This window comes from Sus scrofa, chromosome 1 (genome assembly GCF_054392235.1).
Source record: "Sus scrofa isolate SSC_HxYL_T2T_F1_AM1 chromosome 1, Sscrofa_HxYL_maternal_Yorkshire_Landrace_v2.0, whole genome shotgun sequence".
Lineage (NCBI taxonomy): Eukaryota > Metazoa > Chordata > Mammalia > Artiodactyla > Suidae > Sus > Sus scrofa.
Window position 1 is genome coordinate 26,243,746 of NC_139383.1, and position 22,851 is coordinate 26,266,596.

At 40.3% G+C, this 22,851-nt stretch overlaps 1 protein-coding gene across 10 annotated transcripts in view; it reads right to left on the reverse strand.

The window, feature by feature from the left end:
- ARFGEF3 (ARFGEF family member 3) overlaps window positions 1-22,851 on the reverse strand; it is a 186,356-nt gene that overhangs the window by 136,009 nt on the left and 27,496 nt on the right. For 6 of the 10 annotated variants that reach the window (XR_014845343.1, XR_014845341.1, XR_014845342.1 and 3 more), the window contains exons 3-4: window positions 7,925-8,006; window positions 3,851-3,982 (exon numbers count right to left, since the gene is read on the reverse strand). Coding sequence is in view for 3 of the 10 variants with exons in the window: in XM_085024869.1 (XP_084880995.1) it covers window positions 3,851-3,982; window positions 7,925-8,006 (214 nt within the window). In the remaining 7 variants the exon portion in view is untranslated. Of the gene's footprint in view, window positions 1-3,646; window positions 3,983-7,924; window positions 8,007-22,851 lie in introns of those variants that run through there. The other 4 variants (XM_085024884.1, XM_021087457.2, XM_085024876.1 and 1 more) reach the window with 2 other exon arrangements.

A 22,851-nucleotide genomic window follows, 5' to 3' on the forward strand; every position in this document is an offset into this window, starting at 1 on the left:
ATGGCACACACCATGGAAAAATGTTACCAAAGCAAACAAGTATTTAACCTAAATATCAAGCGGCTCCCTGCCATCAACTAATCCATTTCAAAGGTAATGCATCTTCAGAGAAACCTTCTTCCTGATCATCTACAGTCTGTCACTCTATTTGCTCAGTGATAAAATTTTAATTTGGATTCCATGGCCATTTCCATAAATCAAAGTTGCCTTTCTCCCACCTCCTGTTAGACAGTATTAGCATGAACAGCAGTCCTGGACTAAGTGGTCTAACCTCATCCCTATTTAACTTGTCAGAAGCATCACTGACTTTTTTTTTTTAACCCTTAAGTCTAGGGACTTTATTAATGAGAACACTACCATCAGAATGTTGGGTTTCATTATTAACTACTTTCTATTTAATCTCAGGGAAATCTCTAAAAGAGGGAACTGTATTATTTTCTCTCCAGGAATTTAATACAGTTGCTACACATGCCTAAGAATGTGACATGGCTCAATTTCTCATGTTTATAAACACTAGCAGATAGCAAAATATGAGTCAAATGTACAACACAGCTTTGTCAAAAACAGCACTCAGGATGTGTTATAAAGATGTACTATGCTGTGGCTGGACAGACATAAATAAAAGCTGCAGTGTGTGGCTCTATCTCTTCAGAATCGTATACTCAGAACGACGTTTGAAAATGAGCCTACCATATCTCATTTTAAAAGATCTTCCTACAAAATATTTCTATAAAATGACTGGAGAATTTTTACAAGTAATGCCTACCTTAGAGAATTTATGATCAGAATGAGTTATGTAGAAGCACCAAGAATAAATGAGTATACACTTCCTATATATGTAATGGGAATCCAGTCTTTCCCTCTGAAGATTCACCCAATTCATTCTCTCCCTCCCCCTCTCTCTGTCTGTCTCTCTAGTTTTGGGGAGAAAAAGTGGTAAAGCATTTTAAATGTGGTAACTGAGCACAAGGACTTTCACTTGAGTCACAACAAGCACTACAGAATCACAAGATAAAAGGGTGGGAGTTCCCGTCATGGCTCAGTGGTTAACGAATCCTACTAGGAACCATGAGGTTTCAGGTTCAGTCCCTGGTCTTGTTCAGTGGGTTAAGGATCTGGTGTTGCCGTGAGCTGTGGTGTAGGTTGCAGACGCGGCTCAGATCCCTCGCTGCTGTGGCATAGGCCAGTGGCTACGGCTCCAATTAGACCCCGAGCCTGGGAACCTCCATCTGCTGTGGCAGCGGCCCAAGAAATGGTAAAAAAACAAAAACAAAAAAACAAAAAAAGGGTGAACCCCCGAGGATGCCTGCAGTTGCTACAGAAATTCCCCACTTATGGAGAACGGTTATAAAACTTACTTCTAAGACCGCAATGCTTTAACTTGTATATATCTTTGCAGTCAAACAAGTAATTTAAGTCCCAGAAGTCGCAAATGATCATGGAGGCCCCCCCCCCCCGTGGGCTATCATACACCACCACACCACTGTCTCCCAAGTTTCATTTGATGCTAATAATACTAAAACTCTAAAGTGTAGGTATCTCATCATTAATTTTCTAGCTGCCTGGCTGAAAATGTTTGTCTAAAATAAAGGTATACAAAAAAAAAAAACAAAAACAAAAAACGAACAAACAAAAACAAACCCACAAAAAAACCTAGCTCAAGGCTAGGTTTACTGTGCATTGAAATTTTTTTTTTCCTAATTCCAATGTTTAAATTTTAAAAAATAACAATATGTCTCTCTTGGGACAGACCATGATGTAAGATAATATAAGAAGGGGAAATCTATGTATGACGGGGTCACTTCGCTGTACAGCAGAAACTTGCACAACATGGCAAATCAACCCTACTTTCATTAAAAAAAAAAAAAAAAAAAAAAAAAAAAAAAAAAAAAAAAAAAGCTGCATGTACCAAAGGCCCTTATCATCTAAAAACTTTGGGAAATCTAATTGTGAAGAATGGCAACCCAGAGTATTATTTTTGTTTTTGCTGAAAATGTCTGATCTATTCCCAGACCTTAACTACAACTACTATGGTCTATTATGGTGTCATTACAAAGTCCATTAAGACAGGCTTTCTAGGGCTTCCAGTAGAGCTAACATGTGTCAACTCCTGTCCTCAGCAAGGCTAGCAGAAGGCACCACTGGGCTGGAATTAGAAAGCAAGTATAAGTTTTCAAAACAGGTGTTACTGTTGACACAACCATCAAACATCCTGCTCCTCCACAGTTCCTGGAAGAATGGGTACTTTCTCATTTTAATTTTTAATACAAGTTGCTGTAATTCTGCAAAAAGCTGTATTCCTGGGAGAATTTCCAGAATAATATGAAATCTGTGAGGTGTCTCTTAGTGGGACATCAGTGCTCACCCTGCAGTATTTGGAGACCTATTGGTAGAAGAAAAATCAACAGACTAGACTTGAAAGTCGGGAAAGTGATGAACATGGCAGCTGACCTTGCCCCTCTTGATGCCGGCACAGGGGTAGCAGAGAAGGAAGACAGGTCTAGATTCTTTGGCAGCTAGGAATGCACGGATGCTCAAGGTATGTCAGAGAATAAGGCAGAAATGGACGTTCCAGAAGCAAAGAGAGTTCAAGGTGATGAGATCTTAAAAATCAGTGAGCTCAGGGATTCTCAATGTTTACTGTGTGTAAGAACATTCTGAGACGCACCCACTGAGATTAAGACTCTGTAGTAACAGACAGTGGTGGCCAAAACCTCAGGAAGAGGAGGAGTAACGCACAACACTTTGAAAGCACGTGCTTTGTGCAGATACCATGCTAAATTCCTGATTAACCCTCACAACAGTCCTCTTCTCCAGATGAGGAGACTAAAACACAGAGTGGTTAAGAAAGCTGTCCAAGGACGTTCAACTAGGAAGCGAATTCAAAGCTTCAAACCCAGACAGGATGCCTTCCAAGTCTGAGCACTTAATCGCTGCACTAAATTACCCACCCACAGGACTAAGGTGAGGCCAGGGCCTTGAGAAAATGTCATGATTGAAGTCGATCTTTTCTTTTCTGAATGGAGAAGACAAATAAGTGACGTTTCTTACTGAAGACAAAAATCGTTCAGTGCACTTCCAGGAAGAAATCAGCCATCACACGACACCAACTACCCTTAAACATTTCTCTATGGAGGAAACGGACAGATCACGTTACCAATAAGCCAGCTCATGGGTTCTGGCCATGCTACTTGGCCCAAGGTTCTGTTCTGGGATAGAGATCTCTTTCCTTTTCTGCCACAGAATACAATACCCTCTATATGGTATAAGGGGCTCCTAATTATGGTGATTCTCAAGGGAGGAAAACAAGGGAAAGGGGGAAGAAGAGACACCATCCCCCAAAGGAAGACGGCAATTAGAATGCAGGAGGTAAGGATGAGGTAACATGAGGATGGAAATAAAGATGTGATTCTGATATGGCTCCCAAGGAACTCCTACACCTTCTTCTCCTACAGGGACTCCTCTAAAACCCTAGTATATGTCAGAACATCATTAGGTCTTTGCTTTCTTTTAACATATACAGGCAGGCAGAAACCCAAAATGATCAAATCTACCCCAAGCCGGCTACATACACACATTCTCTCAAAAAGTCATAAATACATTTCCTAACAACATCTGATAAGCGGGATGAGGCCAAAAACCTTACCGATTCATTGAAGTTGTACCTTTTCACTTAGCTGTCATTGCTGTTCAATAATCCAGGTAATTCTGGAGCACACATAAGCAAGGATAATAACCCTATATTCCAAATGACCACAAGGCAGAGGCATTTTAAGGATAACAATGACGGCGGGAGGGCAGTGTGTGTTCTCGTCCCAATGACGCAAACCGGGAGCCACGTCAAACCAACCTTCATCACTTCCACCTGCAGGTCTTCGTGGAGGGAAGGCGTCACCTTCACAGCGTTCAGGATCTGATTGAGCAGCTGCTTCTCATCAGAGTCCGTTTCCATGGATACAAACCTCTCTTCCGCCAGAAGCTTCTGTAAAGAGGCACAAGGCAGTGATCACAGAGAGGCTTTCCCCTGCTGCCTTATTCTGCTGTATCTTAATATGTGCTGAGGATAATGTCGCCGGAGGCCTGTCGCCGGAGGCCGCTAGGAAAGAACTCCTGCTATGTGCCACTCAAAAGAAAACTGCATCAAGCTTGCTTCGGCAAACGTTTTTTGGCAAAGACCTTTTCCTGCTATTAGATAATTCACTCTAAATTCTACAAAGCGAGATTCTAACATGGCAGCCATATAGGTCATTTGGTTGGTGGGGATGGAAGACGAAGGTGTCAAGGGGAATCCAGCACCTCACAAGGGTCACACTCACAGCGCCCATTGTGAATGTATCTTTGTCACAGGAAAGGAGAAGGTCTGGCAGCCAAGTTCGATTTTTCACATATTTACCTTTGTCCTTCCTGACATGAGCTGTCATTTACTCAGGAATTAGTCATGAAATCCACAAATCTTAATACATTTTCATCAGAAAATCAATCCCACAAAAACCTAAACAAGAAGACAGTCACTTTCCTCAAGTTTCCCAGAGGTTATTCCATCTCACAGAATAGCTCTCCTCTGTTTGAGGACAATTCTTACATTTCATCAAATTCTGAGATTGTACCCAAACCCTCCTGCCTCTAACATCTACGCCCTCATCCTTCCCAAGCAGATTAAACTTCTCAAGTGTCCGAAGTCAGCTGTGAAGTCCACCTAGCTCTCTTCTTCTCCAAGCAAAAACTTCTCAGGCACCATCAAACGTTCTCTGCGTGATATGGTTTCACAGTCTCCTCCTTAACATGTAGCCTCCAGAATGAATGTGACACTTCAAAGGTCTGAGGGTAAACGCAGGAGCAGCCAAGAGTGTGTGCTAAGGTAAACTTACAGGCTTTTGTTATGATGTGTTAATGTAGGCTCATCCTTGGTTAAAAAAAAAAAAAAGAAAAGAAAAAAAAAGGATTGGAGTTCCTTGGTGGTGTAGCCAGTTAAGGATTCAGCATTGTCACTGAAGCAGTTTGGGTCACTGCTGTGCCAGGGGTTCAGTCCCTGGCCCAGGAACTTCCACAAGCCATGGGTATAGCCGAAAAAAAAAAAAAAAAAAAAAAAAAAAAAAGTACCATCCTGAATGATGTTGATGATGGGGAGGGGTGCTTCACATGTGCTGTAGCGTCCTTTCTTTATTGTGAACTTAAAACTGCTCTAAAAAAAAAAATTAGTCTTTTTAAAATGATAAAAATTGAAAAATGGCAGAGGGGAAAGAAAGAAAGGGGATCTCTGGTGGCCCCTCTGCAACTCCTGCACCAAACCTAGCAATGCCCACCTCTAGAATTCTAGTTCTATAATTAAATGTGTTTATTGCCTAAAACCGAACAAGAAACAGCAATGCCTAAATTTAATTCCATTCTCAGATCAAATTAGCTCAGCACAGTCTCCACTGACTCACCTAGAATCCCCTAATTCTCACTCACAAGGGCTGCAATTAAGCTGTTCTTTCCCATTCTGTCCTGGGGCAGTTGGCTTTTGAGACCCCATTGTAGGCTAGGTTTTATATTTATCCCTGTCAAATTCTTCCTTGTCCAGTGCAGCATAGGGTTGCAGGCATGAAGAATTTTTGGAACGCTGACTCATCCAGGGTAATGACGTCCTGTTTTAGCTGAATGCCACGGCAGATTCAGGAAACCAGTATTTCAAACCTTTTTCTTAGGACTCCCTGATATTTTGCCTACACAGCCATACCTCGCTTTATTGCACTTCACTTTACTGTGCTTTGCAGGTACCGTGTTTTTCGCAAAATGAAAGTGTCGGCCAACTGGGTATCAATCAGGGCTACAGGCACCATTTTTCCAATAGAATTTGCTCACCTCCTGTCTTTTGTGTCACATTTTGGTAGTTCTTAAAATATTTCAAATTTTTCACATAACTATTTGTTTTGATCATCTATCATCAGTGATCTTTGATGTTACTGCTACAGCTGGCTAAAGGCTCAATGATCATGAACATTTTTTATCAATGAAGTATTTGTTCATCAAGCTATGTACAATTTTTCAGACATAGTGCTACTGCACACTTGAAACTACAGTATAGTGTAAACAGGACTTTTACATGCACTGGAAAATTTTAAAAATCATGTAGTTCACTCTATTGTAATATTGGCTATATTATGGTGGTCTGGAACTGATCCCACCATATCTCCGAGATAGTCTCTCCAAAGGGAATTTTGACGATCACGCAGTGCATGCAGGGCCAGCCCGGAGTTAGTTTACATACAAACCTGTTTTTACTTAAAGTGATAACGTCTAGAAAGCTCTTAAAACAAACAAAAACACCTTAAGTTAATGGGAGATGGCTCACAAGGGATGCTGAGAGGAAGACTCGATTCCCACTGGGTCAGTGAAGTCCCCCTGATTACGTGAGCCTCTGAAAACAAGGGACTATAACTTAAAGACTGAAGATTTTTAAAAAGTAACTAAACAGAAAATCTATACACTACTAGAGAGGAGGGAACCTGAGTGGCAGGTCAAAACAAACTCCCACTCATTTTTATGGTTAGCCCAATTACTTTGGAATAAAGCAAAGAGTTTTTTGTTTTCACTTTTTTTGGGGGTAGGGGGACATACCTGCAGCATATGGAGGTTCCCAGGTTAGATATCGAATTGGAGTTGCAGCTGCTAACCTACGCCACAGCCACAGCAACACTAGATCTGAGCCACATCTTGGACCTACACTGCAGCATATGGCAACACTGGATCCTTAACCCACTGAGTGAGGCCAGGGATCAAACCCGAATCCTCACAGATACTATGTCAGTTTCTTAACCTGCTGAGCCACAAGGGGAACTCTAAAAGTTTTTAATCACACTGTTGACAATGTTAAATTGTAATGTTATTGCATATTGAAATATACATTATCTAATTCCAATCCACTGGAGATAGTAATCATTTTCTTACTCTTTCATATGTATTAAATCTTAGAAGGTATTAGGGTCCTCTCTGAACTTAAAGAATTAAGGATGAGATAGTACATACTGAAGTGCAAAGACAGCCAATAAAAGTCCCTAATCCTTGGGCACACTGAAGGACTCCCCGCAGGCTTGAATTTCACAGTGCCTGTCACTTAGATACCAAACCACTTAAAAAAAATCAATACAGTTACATAGCCATCACCTTTGCACCTTTGAAATTAGACCTATTATGCATGAGTAAAACAAAACAAATGCTCAGGGAAGGAAATGCATTTGCACAATCTGACTTTTCTGATTAGACCAAATTTCTTTTTTCTTCCCAATCTTATTCTGGAAACAAAACACATTAATCCATTTACCAACCTGACTAGAACAGAAAACAAAACAAAATCTTTCCAGCGTGCTATCATTGCTCATGACACAGAACTACGGATTTTTTTTTTTTTCATTTTTTGATTTCCCAGTGGCATGTGGAGTTCCTGGGCCAGGGATCAGATCCGAGCTGCAGTTGTGACCTAAGCCACAGCTGCGGCAATGCCAGATCCTTAACCCAAAGTGCTGGGCTGGGGTTCGAACCCTCGTCCCAGCGCTCCCAGGATGCGCTGATCCTGCTGCACCACAACAGGAACTCCTGGAACCACATATGTTGAAAGCAGATAAGATCTGAGTTGGTATAGAACTCGAGGTATCTCCCTTGGGATCCCTTACTCTCCTCAAAGTTGGATGTCACAAAAAATATTTCACGTTAGTGTGGGCTTAGCTGAGTTTCCATGAGTCACTGTCTGACGACAAAGGCTGTGCACAGAGAGATGTCAGTAAATATAAGAAAATCCTGTTATCCTCTCTGATGATTACCCAGTTCCAACAAGTTTCTATCTGGATCTTTAAACAGCTGGCATTTAAAATATTAACTATTTGCTCTTGGCTGCCAAAGAGGTCTGTCCATTTCTGTCATCCTGCTGCATCCGTGAGAACCGTACCTGTATCCCTGCCAAAGCATGCTGGGCCAGCTTCACATTCTTGGATTCCAAAGCCAACTGGAGAGGCAGCAGGCATTTCTCCCTGGCAAACACATAAACAAGGACAACATGTGAGCTCAGCAAGGCTGGCAGTCAAGTGATACAAGCCTTATGTACATCCACCCCCAAATACAGCCACACACATACACAAAACCATGCTCAATAATGAAAATGCACATTTGAAAACAACTCAGCAAAAGAAACTGTGCAGGAATAACAGCATAGCGAGATGGTGAGCTACAGGGAAAACACACCAGAAATCGCCAACAGCTGTTTTGGTGAATTATTACATGGTAAATCCCTTACCAGTCCATGAACATGCTTTGCTTTTTCCCAAAGTAATATAATTGCCTGCATTTAGTATACCTGGGTTGTCCAGCACTAGGAAGCACCACCTTCATAGATTTCTATGTCTTACACTTCTTCCTCATCTGGCAAGTGAGGGCACCACCACTACTCTGCCTCTTCGATATAAATGGAAATATCAATTTCTCCCCAAAGTTTTCAATAATCATTTATAACTTTTGACTTTACCCTTTAGGTTCCATCCGGTAGCCCTAAATTTTGTAATGAGTTCTTAATAAACATTTTTTTAAAGCATACAAACTGTCAACAACGTTGACCCATGAGAAGTACCTGGCATCATGTCAAAGACCAAAAAAAAAAAAAAAAAAAAAAAGGCTTGATTTTGAGAGCTACTTGCATATTTTGAAGCTTGAAGGAAAAATAACTGGGCACTAAATTATATTAGGAATAAACCAAAAGGGCTGTAAAGAGAAATGTAATTTTCTGCAAGAAGCGTTCATGCTAAATAATTAAACAAGAGACCAAGACTTTTAATCAACCCATTATTTCCCTGCAGAGTTACCCTGGCACCACAGATGAAATGTTACTTAATCTTATCAGGTTCCTCCACCCTCACTGAAATTAGAGCAGCCCCATTTTTATCTCTTTTATATTTTCAGCATAAACTGAAAGATTTCATTAACTTTAGAGAATGTGAAAGCCACAAGGTAAGACTAGAGGATTTCGTCCTTAGAGAAATAAGGGTCACTGGTGGAGAACACAATGAAACAGAAGGTTAATTATAGCTCTGATTGCTTCCTGTCCAGCCTGCAGCTTTTCCATGGAATCGTCCATCAGCAGCTCCATGACAGATGGAGACAGAGTCCCAGACACTCCCCCTGAGGCCGGCCGCAAAGAACAAATGCTGACTATCAGAAAGAACATTCGACGTCTTAGCCTTCTTAATCCTTCTCACCTCTCCCGTCACTAACCCACTTTCATGTAACAATGGATTAACATTACAGCCATTTTTCATATAATACATTCTTTGACAGGTGGATAAATTACCCAACTGTGTGATTTCCAGTCAGGTGGCTATAATTTTGTCGCCATTATTATCATCAGCTTGTCTCAGTTTCAAGCCAAATGCTGCTATGCAGTCAATTAAAGCAGGAATAGCTCATTTCCCCAATTTTGTTTAACCAGTTTATCAGCTTAGAAAGATTAACTGAAGGGTGAAAGTCAGGTGAGAATGAGCAATAATGGGCTGATGGAGTATTAACAGAAGCAGCACAGAACTTCATCTGTAAACCCTTGAAACAATCCAATTTCCACCAGGATTAATTCACTGTGAAAGAACTTTCGTGTTGAATTTTTGGAGTCAGATCTGCCAATGAGGGCCTGGCAGCAGGGAGAAAGGGTGTAGGTCAAAAACTCTTATGGTCTCATATCCCAGAGCAGGCAAGGCTCTGTCGAGTGGCTGTGCGCTGAAAATGCACATGTATTACACATTTCTCACCAAAGGCAACCAAACAAGAGTGGATGCCACATTCAGCATCAACAAAGACGTTCCTGGAACGCCGAGTCCCCTGGCCCCGGGAGCAGTATTTTGTTTGCACATAAACAACAGTCTCCCACATTGCTCTGCCATCCACATTAGGAGTCCCTGAGATCCTCATTCCACCCTCTTACCCACTTGTGCATTCACACAATGTCTACTGCAGCCTGGAACGAGATTGCTGACAAATGCCAGGTCCCACCACGACTCCAGGGGAATCTCTGATCTGCTCCCCGTGCCCATTATGGTCATCAGAAAGGACTGGAAGATGAAACTGGTTAAGCTAGGTTTGGGTTTAATTGAGAGGCATCAGTGTTTGGCAGGCTGTGGAATCACACACGCCTGGATTCCAACCCTCACAATTTTAAGTTGTGCAGTCTCAGTCAAGATACTTAACTCCGTTAAGTCTCAGCTTCCCAATCTTTGGTCTAAAAAGAGCATCTTTAGACCAAGCCTACAGAGTTATAGCAAAGATGACAGAAAATATGTATCAGGGGTTGCAAAACTTTTTCCAAAAGGAGGCAGATAAATATTTTAGGCTTTGAAGACCATATGGTCTCTGTGCTAACTACTCAACCCTGCCATAGCACAAAAGCAGTCAGAGGCAATATGTAAGTCGATAAGCATGGCCACGTTCCAATAAAACTTCATTTACAAAAACAGGCAACACCAGATTTAGCCTGCAGGCTATAGTTTGCCCAGCCCTGATACAGACCAAGGCCTAGCAGACCATGGTTTTCAGCAGAGAAGAAGAAGATCTAATTGTGTCATAGTATCCTGAAAGATTTTGCACAGGCCGTGGAGCACATGTCCTGGGAAGGTCTTGGCAAGACCAATTTAGCACCAAAATTTCTCTTAGAAAGTCAATGCTTTGAGGTACCATACTGAGAGATGCCAGGTAGGTACTTAAACCAAGACATTCCATCTATCCAACAATCCATTCAACCAACATTCGAGTGACTGCTGTGTACATGGCACTGCTATGGGTGTCTGGAAAAATCTGACAAGGAACAAAATAGGACAAATTGCTTCATTTCATTCATGGGATCAAAGAGGGAGAAAAAGAAAATTACTTCTTATTTCTCTATTTAGTCTACCTGTCACTTCAACCTTAAAATGGACATTCTTACCTTTGTTTTACATTTGAGAAAAATGGAGGTTCAGAGAAGTTTTGCAGCTTGCCCAAGGTTTATGTGGCTAAAATCCACTGGAGACAATTCAAATGGAAATCCTTCTGACTCCCAGAACCAAGTTTCTTCCAATACTTTCGGTCTCAAAGGATCAGAGCAAAGCTATAGTAAATGTTTCTTAACTGTTTTTGGATCATGAATACAAAAAGATCCTCTTCCTAGAAAGTACATACAAATCATTTCAGGGAATTCACAGGCTCCCCAGACCCTAGCATCATATGGAGCCCAAGTTAAGAGCCCCTGCCTTCAGGAGAAAGGACATGCCCAACACGATGGAAACCTTTGGTGTCTGCACCAGAGAAGAGGGCCACGTTCCCTGGCTAGGCTCAGGGTTTCCCACTAGGGTTAGGAGCTTTGAAGTGATGTTACCCTGTGCCCTGAAAAAGCAGAGAGAGATAGTTTAGGATCCAAGGATTCTCAGCCCCCCAGCCACCACATCCCCATATCAGTGTCACAAGCCTCAAGTCACGACTCCGACAGGAAACAAACACACGTGGGAAATGAATGAAGTTCATGGGGCACAATGGATTGCACCGCCGCTGGCTCTGTGGTCTCATTAAAAACCCTGCTGCCTTAATTTTTTTAAGTGATTTTAATGAAAGAGAATAAGAGGCCTGTTAATTGAGTCTCAGGGTGAAATTTATAATGAAGATGCAACATTGCACACACCTCAGTCCCCTTGGCACACACTCTATTGGAATACATCATCTTCCGATCTTTCTAGATGCTGTCTCGTCGAGGAAAGGACATACCTAAGCCAAGATTCCCGTTACAGAAAGCGATTACTTTTTATGCGCAGGCATGTGCAGGTTCACTCTTACTTAATTAAATAAATCAGCGGCCCCAGGTTTCATGCCCTGACATGTCATTATTTCTTAAAGAAGAATAATCAGCAGTTCTGCAAACGCATGAGGAAGACACCATCCCCGTGGGGGTGACGGGGTCGTGTCAAGGGGATGGCGCATATCTCCTTATCTCTGTTGTCATGGTTCACAGACTGGCTTTACTGGGCTGGAGGATGACAAGGAACAAAGGGAATTTAAAGTAGGTGAAGAGAGGACAAGGTAGGATTTACTAAAAATTACCTTTCAATATGAGCACAAAAATCAACTTCACGTAAAACTAAATATATTTCTGAATTTTAAGTTGATTCCTCTTTGAGGCACTGCCTGAGATGAAGCACAATACCTTAGATGTCTGAGGTCTGCTTACGCTGTATTTCTAGGATTCTATGCTCTAAGCCATTTATTCAATCACTGTCTAGATTCCTTCACAAGATAACCTGATTGACTGAACATCAGTGGCCTGTATGTCCCAAGTACCACACTCACAAGGTCATATTTACTATTTCATTTTATTATGCAGAGATTTAATTGCTGACAAAAGAAACAAAGGGAGATTGGATTACCTGTCCAAGGTCACATGTTTGTAAATGACAAGCCGAGATCTGAATTTAGACCATCTGTCTTCAAAACCACTGTTCCTAAGCCTCTGCCACGAGGCCTGTGCCAGCCCAGTTCCCCGCCAACTGTGCGCTATGTCACACTGCTTTACCAACAGCCATCCAGATGTCTACCAGGTTAAAAGAATGGGACAGGCATCAAATAAGTAAATCATCTAATTGTGAGTGGTCATTCATGAAGCATGTGTTATATTTGACAGGTGGTGTGTAGATATGAAGAAGTATATGCATTTGGATGAGTGGGCTAAGTGTGCCTTTGGACACAGCTACTTACTGGGTTCAAGAACAGCTATCACTTTTCCTAGTAATCATGACCTTTCCTAGTTTGAGTACAGAAGGTTTTTCAGCCTCTTGTGATGCTTGGGATGTTATTATTCGTGTGTATGAATACCGATGCTTTAAACAGTTTGCACCAACACTGATGAATTTTCATTGACTAAGCTTTTGCCAGACCCAACTCACTGAGCCAACTGGAACTGAATTGGTTCCTTAATTGATTTATCTGCGGTGCAGTTAAATTGTTTCCATTTTATTTCCATTTTCACTCCTATTTTAATGCAATTATCACTATCAATCCTTTTCCTATACATTTCACAACAAGACTAGGTTCGCCTTCAGAAACTGCTATAGGTCTTAAGGATACAGCTGTGAACAACACAAAAATCCTATTTCCCCTGTAGGATTTCAAGATGCCGTAGCTAGCCTACTACAATTACTAAGTAGAACATATAAAACTGCCATTTTTGTATATGAGAAAGGGTTGAATATCTGTAACTATATATAATTCAATGTTTAAAAGAATCCTAAATAGTTTAATACAGTTATGCTCATATTTTCCTTCAAAATACATATACTTATTATATTTTGTTATAAAAGGCATATACTTTAAAAAAAATTCACATGGTACAGAGAGATACACAGCCATGAAAATCAGAGGTGGGCTGAATGCTGATAACAAGAATGTCCAGATAGTGGATGGGGATCTTTAATTTCTTTGTATTTATACTTTCTATTTATATTAATTTTTATAGAATAACTCTACAGTATACTGACAAAAACCTGAAGAAAATATTTTTATTTTATTTTTTTTAGGGTCGAACCCGGGGCATATGGAAGTTCCCGGGCTAGGGGTCTAATCGTATCTGTAGCTGCCAGCCTTCGCCACAGCTACAGCAACTCGGGATCCGAGCTGTGTCTGCAACCTACACCATAGCAACGCCAGATACTTAACCCACCAAGCAAGGCCAGGGGTTGAACCTACAAACCTCATGGTTACTAGTTAGGTTTGTTAACCACTGAACCACGACAGGAACTCCCAAGAAAGTATTTGTAAAGCCACAAAGTTACTGGCGCCTCACAAAGATGAACACCATAGCATTTCCTACAAAATAAAACTGCAATGAGGTACCACATGACACCAGTCAGAATGGCCATCACTAGAAAATCTACAAATAACAAATGCTGGAGAGGGTGTGGAGAAAAGCAAACCCTCCTACACTGCTGATGGGAATGTAAATTGGTGCAGCCACTATGGAAGACAGAAGGGAGATTCCTCAAAAAAAACTCGAGTTGCCATAGGATCCAGCAATCCTTCTCTTGGGCATATATCTAGACAAAGCTATAATTCAAAAAGGTACATGCACCCCTATGTTCACAACAGCACTATTCACAATAGCCAAGACATGGAAACAACCTAAATGTCCACTGACAGATGAATGGATTGTGAAGATGTGGTATATATATAATGGAATACTACTCAACCATAAAAAAGAATGAAATAATTCCACTTGCAGCATCATGGATGGACATGCTAGAGATTCTCATACTAAGTGAAGTCAGAAAGAGAAAAACAACATATATCACTTATATTTGGAATCTAAAATATGACACAAATGAACTTACCTCTGAAACAGAAACAAACTCATAGAGAATAGACTTGTGGTTGCCAGGGGTGGGGTGAGGGGAGAAGTACTGGGAGTTTAGAACCAACAGATACAAATTATTACACAGAATGGATAAACAACAAGGTCCTACTGTATAGCACAGAAAACCATATTCAATATTCTGTAATAAATCATAAAAAACATGAAAAAGAACATATATATATATATATATATATATATAAAACTGAGTCACTTTGCTGTAGAGTAGAAATTAACACTGTGCTATAAATCTACTATATTTCAATAAAATAAAAATTTTTAAAAATCACTGCATTTCCTCCTAATGTTCAACTCAAAAAGATGAGTGAATCTGCACATACACAGAAAATTTCAAACATGGAATCCTCTTCTTCCTTTCTGGAACTTACATCAACTGCTGTAAGTTGATGGGAATGTAAATTGGTACAACCTCCTTCACTGTTGGTGGGAATGTAAATTGGTACAACCACAATGTCAAACAGTATGGAGGCGCCTCAGAAAACTACATACAGAACTACCATATGATCCAGCAATCCCACTGCAGGGCATATATCCAGACAAAACTTCCACTGAAAAAGATACATGCACCCCTATGTTCATTGCAGCACTATTCACAATAGCAAGACATGGAAACAACCTAAATGTCCATCAACAGATGAATGGATTAAGATGGAATATTACTCAGCCATAAAAAAGACAAACTAATGCCATTTGCAGCAACATGGATGCAACTAGAGATTCTCAAACTAAGTGAATACATTTAGTTAATATGCATTACCTCACATAGTTATAATGTTTTCTTGTGATGAGAACTTTGAAGATCTATTCTCTTAGAAACTTTCAAATATATAATATGGTACTATTATCGTCACTATGCTATACATTATGTCCACACAACTTATTTATCTTTGAAAATAACTAAAAATGGCTTGGTATTTTCACCTGTAACCTAGGATTGATATTAATACATCTATCAGAAGGTATAAATTCTACGTAATTGGGGAAAAATATTAACATTTTAAAAATTTTTTTCAGATTTAACAAAAGGAAATAAAAGAATTTTATTTTTTATAATTACTGAGCATCTATTATGTTCAAGGCACTGTACTTGGCATTGTTTATAGAACAGAGGAAAACAAATATCATTTCTGGTCAAGACGGAGGTAAGTATAAATGCATCAATTCACCTTCTGAATGTATGAATGAATAAACAAACATACAAATAGAAAATGCCTAAGAAGTGTTAACACCAAGGCTATTTTAAGTATGGAGGCTCCTTCAAAAATAATAATAGTTACCATATGACCCAGCAATTCCACTCCTGGTTAAATGTCTGGAGAATTACATGCATCCCTGTGTTCATAATAGCACTATTTAAAATAGCCAAAACATGAAAACAACCTAAATATCCATTGACAGAGGAATGGATAAAAATGATAATATACATATATGTGTGTGATGTGAGACATAAATACATATATATATTATATATATATATATATATATTACTCAGCATAAAAAAGAATAATGCCATTTGGGGCAACATGGATGGACCCAGACATTATCATACAAAATGAAGTAAGCCAAAGGCAAATATCATATATCACTTGATATGGAATCTAAAAAAAGATACGAATGAAATATTTCTGTTTAAAAAATAGAAATAGAACCACAGACACAGAAAATGAACTTATGGTTGCCAAAAGGGAAAGGAGAGGGAGGGATAAATTGGGAGTTTGGGATTAACATACACACACCACTATATATAAAAGAGATTAACAAGGACCTACTGAATAGCACAGGGAACTATACTCAATATCTTGTAATAACCTACGTAAGGGGAAAATATGAACAAGAATATACAGAAGATGAAAAGAATATATATGTTCATGTAACTGAATCACTTTGCTCTATATCTGAAACACAACACTGTATATCATCTATACTTCAATTAAAAAAGAAATGCTAATCAATAAAAATAAAGTTTAAAAAAATAATAAAGGTTGGTTGAGCTTATAAAGATAAGTAAATCTGGAGTTCCCGTCGCGGCTCAGCAGAAACGAACCCGACTAGGAACCACGAGGTTTTGGGTTTGATCCCTGGCCTTGCTCAGTGGGTTAAGGACCAGGCGTTGCCGTGAGTTGTGGTGTAGGTCACAGACACAGCTTGGATCCTGCATTGCTGTGGCTGTGGTGTAGGCTGGCAACTGTAGCTCCAATTCAACCCCTAGCCTGGGAACCTCGATATGCCACGAGTGTGGCCCTAAAAAGACCAAAGAAAAAAAAAATCCATTTATCTCAAGAGCTTAAATATATTAATATGCTTTGACCTAGGGTTTTCTATTCTATGAAGCTTTTTATAGAAATCATCACACATATACCAGAGTTTTAGGTGCAAATATTTATCTGTGGCTTTATTTATAATATAAAGTTAAATAAATCTTGGTACCTCTCTGTAATGGAATAATAAGCAATGATTTTAAATATTTTGAAAAGCTTTTATTGAGACAGAAAATGCTTTGAAGATGTTAGGTCAAAGAAGTTAAAAGTGAGAATATAATGTAGAAAATATACCATACTGTGGTCCTACGCTTGATTCAAAAGTTAACATACACAAATGAAATGAGTGAAGACGGGAGGGAGGGAAGGAGGCTGAAAAATGCCTCAAAATCCTTCCAGAATCTATCTCTTGCCCTTTGGGAACATGGATGGTTTGGGCTTTATTGTTTATATGGTTAAACATTTAAATCTTTCAATAATAAATATTTGACCTTTAGAGATTGAGAAGCGACGCTAGCCCCCTCCTCCCTGTGCATAAACACACACTCCCTTCTGTCAAAGCTTTGTCCCAGAGTCCTGAATATCTGTGTTTCCAGTAATGCCTTTGATCTAATCCTTCCTGAATTTGCTCTGTGCTAACTTCATCCTTCAATCAAGAGACAGAGGCTTTTTCAAAAGCTGGGCAATATTCCAGGAATAGTTTCCCTCTCCCCAAAGACCATTCCTTAGCATCTTTCAAGCAGTTACTAAAAGTCTTTCTCCCTAAAGCTTTTTTGATTAAAAATAAACTTGCTTATGACCCTTAAATATAATTACCGTAGTCATATGTATCTAAAATCAGTATGCTTAATTTAATTTTGCTTCTTTCTAAGACGTGTTTTCCGCCCAAATCGAGCTTTCAGGCTTAAAATGTGAACATGCCAACAGCATGAAACATGCCTATGGGAATTATGGTGCCCTTCCCTGTAACATAGAACCACATGCGTTCTGTTACTTAATTTTTCTTTTTTTTTTCCTCCATGAAAATGCTCCAGTTGGCAATGCAGAGCAAAGACTTTGCCCAGTATCTGCCACGGAGTGGCAAGTAGAGATAAACCAGCAGAATAAACAATATTTCTAACTCAAATTCTCAAATCTTAGGGGGGAAGAAAAAATAAGCTGCATGATAAATACCTTTTAGCGCCATCCTTTTGTGTGTGTGTGTGCTGATAACTTATGCAAATCTATAGTTACCTTTTGAAAAGTAAGTTTTTGGTGTAAACATCATTCAGAAATGTCTAGATAGCCAAAGATAGGTAGCTTAGAAAAACAAACTCATCCCTTTGAGACAGAACTGTGATTTCTTTACCTTCTATTCAGAACTCACTGGCCTAGGAAAGCTCACAAATAATACACGTCTACATTTATCATAAGGACTTCTCACCACTTACGTATAATGACAGCAAAACGAAAGGATTAAATGTAAAGCAACATTTCTGTGAGAGAGAAATTTCATCGTGATGTCAAAACGCCTAGAAAACCAGTCTATTGGCCAATCAACACCAATGTCAGACATCAAATTTGTACTCCTCAGTGGCTAACAACCTATTTTTGAGACATACACATGACTTTTAGGATCAAAGAAAGATTTTTATTTTAATAAACATTTATGTGGCCTACAGGATGTCCGGGCTCTGCATGAAGTGTTCGACATAGAATGATGAATGAGACAGAGCTCCTGTCACGTGGAACTCACCGTCTAAGGGAGAGAAAGGACGTGGGATAACCTGCACACACAGGTACGAGGTAATAAGCCCTTGTATTAAGTTATACACAACCAAACTGTTATATCTGGAATGGATGGCCAGTGAGATCCTACTGTACAGCAGGGAAATGCGTGGGACTGGGTCACTTTGCTAGACAACAGAACTTGAAACACTGTACATCAACTATAATAATAATAAAGTGATACACAACCATTCAAGTGTAACAGGGGCAGGGAGATTCAAGTGTCTTCATGGACCACGTAATATTCATTTGGCCCTGAAACAGAGGGGGACAGTGCGGACCTTGGCCACCCAGGTAAAGAGGGAAAGGACAGGCAGAGCTTAGGTAGTGAGGGCAGAGGCAGAGTGGATTCACCGAACAGCCCAAGAACAACCGTGACCCAGCAAGTCACAAGACTGGCGAGAAATGAATTTGACAAAGTAGATCTGAGCCAGGTTTGGAAGGGTCTTGCATGTGATGCCAGAGACACTGGCCTTAAGCCAACTGAAAATGAAGAGCTAATATAAGATTTTTTAATTAAGGGACTAATGTGATCTCAGACATTTCCTACAAAATGGACCTCTGGCTACAGTGCAGAGAATGGATAAAAAGTAGAACATCATGGAAAAAAATGTGGAGTCAAATTAATCTGGGTCAAATTCAGGCTCTGCCAATTACAGCCTGTGTGCTGAGTATTTAACCTCTTCAATACTCACTTTAATCACTCATTGAGCCCATCCATTGGAAGAGGCTGTGAGCTAGGAACTTTTTCATAATTTTAACTCATTTACTCTTCATGAAAAATGGGTCAATGGACATTATCAAGTCCATTTTGCAGTTCAAGACATGGAAGCCCCCAGAGTCACTTTGCCCATGGACAGCTGAATTGGTTCTGGTAATTGGATAAGTCCAGATTCAAATTACGGACTATACGACACAAAAGTCTACACTCTTTCCATAGCAACATGGTACCTCTCCATCACTAGGGAATAGAGGCTAAAAGGGAAGTTAAAAGCATCTGCAACATGGAAATAAGCACAGACACAGCAGGAAATTAACTCAAGCAATACAAAATTTTCATCTTTCAGCTGTCTTTATGGAGAACCCTAAAGCAACCCAGCCAGTACAATAATCCCCACTTCTTTCAGGACAAGTACAATTAAGAATTGTTTCTCTATGAATAGAGATAAGTATTGGCAAGAATGTGGAGAAAAGGGAAACTTATGTGCTGTTGCTGGGAATATAAACTGGTGCAGCCACTACAGTTAGCAGCATGGAGAGTCCTCCAAAAATCAAATACAGAATTACCCATCCGCTCCTGCAATCCTATCTCTGGGTATATATCCAAAGAATGAAAGCAGTATCTTGAAAAAATATTTGCATTCCTACGTTCACTGCAGTATTATTCACAATAGCCAACTTACAGAGACCTAAATGTTTATCAGTAGATGAATGGATAAAGAAAACGTGATATTTATGTAGCTATAGATACACAATAGAATATTACTCAGCCATAGAAGGAAGGCAATCCTGCCATTTGCAGCAACATGGAAGAAGCTAGAGAGCACAGGGCTAAATGAAATAAGCCAGAGGCAGAAAGACAAATACTCCATGACCTCACTTATATGTGAATCTAGAAAAGTCAAACTTAGAGAAACAAAGAACAGAATGGTGGTTGCTAGAGGCAGGAGGAACAGGGAGATGAGGTCAAAGGATACAAACTTCTTGTTATGAGTTGAATTGGTTCTGGTGATCTGTACAGTGTGGTGACTACCCTCAGTAATACTGCATGTATGGCGGAATTTTGCTAAGCAAGTAGATCTTAATTGTTCTCAACACCCACACAAAAACCATAACTATGAGGTGATGGATGTGTTAATTAACTTGATTATGGTAATCATTTCACAATGTATACATATATCAAATCAATATACTGTACACTCTAAATATATACAAGCTTATGTGTCAATTACACCTCAATAAAGCTGGGGGGGAAATGACACTTTTTTATATGTTGAAGTTACAGTCCCTGCTCCCTGTTAGAAGCTCTGCAGTTCTTTTCTCCATCAGCATCAAAAATCACTTTCAGCCAACCATGTACAGAGATAACGCCCCTTAAGCAATTCATTTTGGTAATAAGCATCAGACAGAGAACAGTGATGCTAAATTTTATTCTCCCACAAACAGCAGCTTCTCCCAGCAGTAATATGTTTGTGGTTCTTTGACAACGGAATATCCCAATAGATTCTGCACTGCAAGCACTTTTTAAAAATAGGTCTTGGGTGAAAGCTGAAAAGGTTGATTTGGTTCCTTATTAGCTGCCTGCTTTAACACCTTATAGACGCTATACTTGCCTCTCCCAGCCTGTGAAGTCAGCTGAATAAGATCTGCATTAATCTGCCATTCAAGAGCCTCAGGTCTGGCCCTACCCGATGTGAAGACAAGACTGTTTCCTGGGATTACATTCATTTTTAAAAGTTGGTTTGTGTCAGGCATAAATAGCAATTTCAAAGCTGAAATTTTCAAACTTTGGGAAATTACCTTTCAGCTTGCTTTTAAACTGCCTTAAACACAGTCATCTCGCAGGCAGTTGTATTTACCATACTTCAGCCATGGGCTGCTTTATTCCACTCAAGGTAACATCTAATTGATTCTCTTACTGTGGGATCTTCCTAAATGCAACATGCCCTAGAAGAAAAACAAATGCCCAGTAATTTTTTTACGCACTGAAGAGAAAAAACAGTAGCAGGCTGTCCTCTAAGTGAAATTTTTAAAGGCCAGATGACAGTAAACCCAGACAGTGAGAGCTGCCTGACAACAATCCCCGTCCAGGGCATGAAAATGGGATGGCATAGGACTGAGCTATGACTAAGCCAAGGGGGGGGGGGTGTCCAGATCCTCCTTCTCCTGGGCGTTCACCTAAGTCTTCCTGGTGATATTATTCTTGGCATGCGTCCCCATCCAGGGGTCAGAAAGGACAAATGCGGCATGGCCAATTGCAAGAGGCTTGACTGTAAATGCCTTAAATCCAAATTGAGACTGAGAGAGTTTGCAAAAGTAGGTATCTGAGTTCCCTCAACATCAAGTGACACTTTGAAACTACTTTGGAACTTTTTTACATTACAAAATATGAATACGAATGTGTCATGTATTATTTTTTCTTGTAGTAACATCCATGCTGCACAACTCTGCTGTTGCAAAGCTTCCTGGAAAGGGGGCTCTTCTGCTGGTTTCTTGACCACATAGACGGTGCATGTGGGAGCAGCTACTACAAGTTTAGAACTTGCAGTGTCTTTCAGAATTTTAAAAATAAACTGTAAACTTAGAAAAAAAAAAAGGAGTTCCCATTGTGGCTCAGCAGGTTAAGAACTTGACATAGTGTCTGTGAGGATGTGGGTTTGATCCTTGGCCTCTTTCATGAGTTAAGGATCTGGTGTTACCACAAGCTGTGGTGTAGGTCACAAATGTGGCTCAGATCCTGCGTTGCTGTGGCTGTGGCGTAGCTGGCAGCTGCTGCTCCAATTCGACTCCTAGCCTGGGAGGAGTGTGGCCCTAAAAAGAAAAAAGTGGGAGTTCCCGTCGTGGCGCAATGGTTAACGAATCCGACTAGGAACCATGAGGTCTCGGGTTCGGTCCCTGCCCTTGCTCAGTGGGTTAACGATCCGGCGTTGCCGTGAGCTGTGGTGTAGGTTGCAGACGCGGCTCGGATCCTGCGTTGCTGTGGCTGTGGCGTAGGCCGGTGGCTACAGCTCCGATTCAACCCCTAGCCTGGGAACCTCCATATGCCGCGGAAGCGGCCCAAGAGATAGCAACAACAACAACAAAAAGACAAAAAGACAAAAAAATAAATAAATAAATAAAAGAAAAAAGTGAAAACAAGCTAAGGTCCCAAAGGCTGATAACGATATTCACATGGTAGACGAGCAATGTGTCAATCAACTTATCAAGTGTTCACATATTTGAAACACTGTAATTATGATTCTGCTATGATGACTATTTTGACTGATAAAATAAAAACACTGCATAGACTCTTCAAGCTAAAGAAAGGGATCGCTCCTTTTCCAAGGTAATGAAAGGACCTCCACTCAGAAAACTCAGAGTCACTGATTCCATGTCAAGACTCTTCCAGCTGCAGAAGATGCCCTCGTTACTAGGGCGATGGGACATGCCGTTCACATCAGTGTTTGGCCCAGTGTGTCAGAAGCCATCCTCAGCACACTGAGTCCCAGCCTGGGAAGGCGGGAACATACTGAACAAGATCAAAATGACCAGGAACCCTGCTGCTGAAAGACAAGGTCAAAGCAACCCAGGAAATATACACTCAGACTCAAGTTTACAGGCCTCACTCATTGCCACTCTTCATAGCCACAAGAGGTTCTCTCTCCCTGGGAACAGAAGGAACCCATGCCCCTATGCAGGCTGAGGTCCACCCAGTCTTCCCTTGAG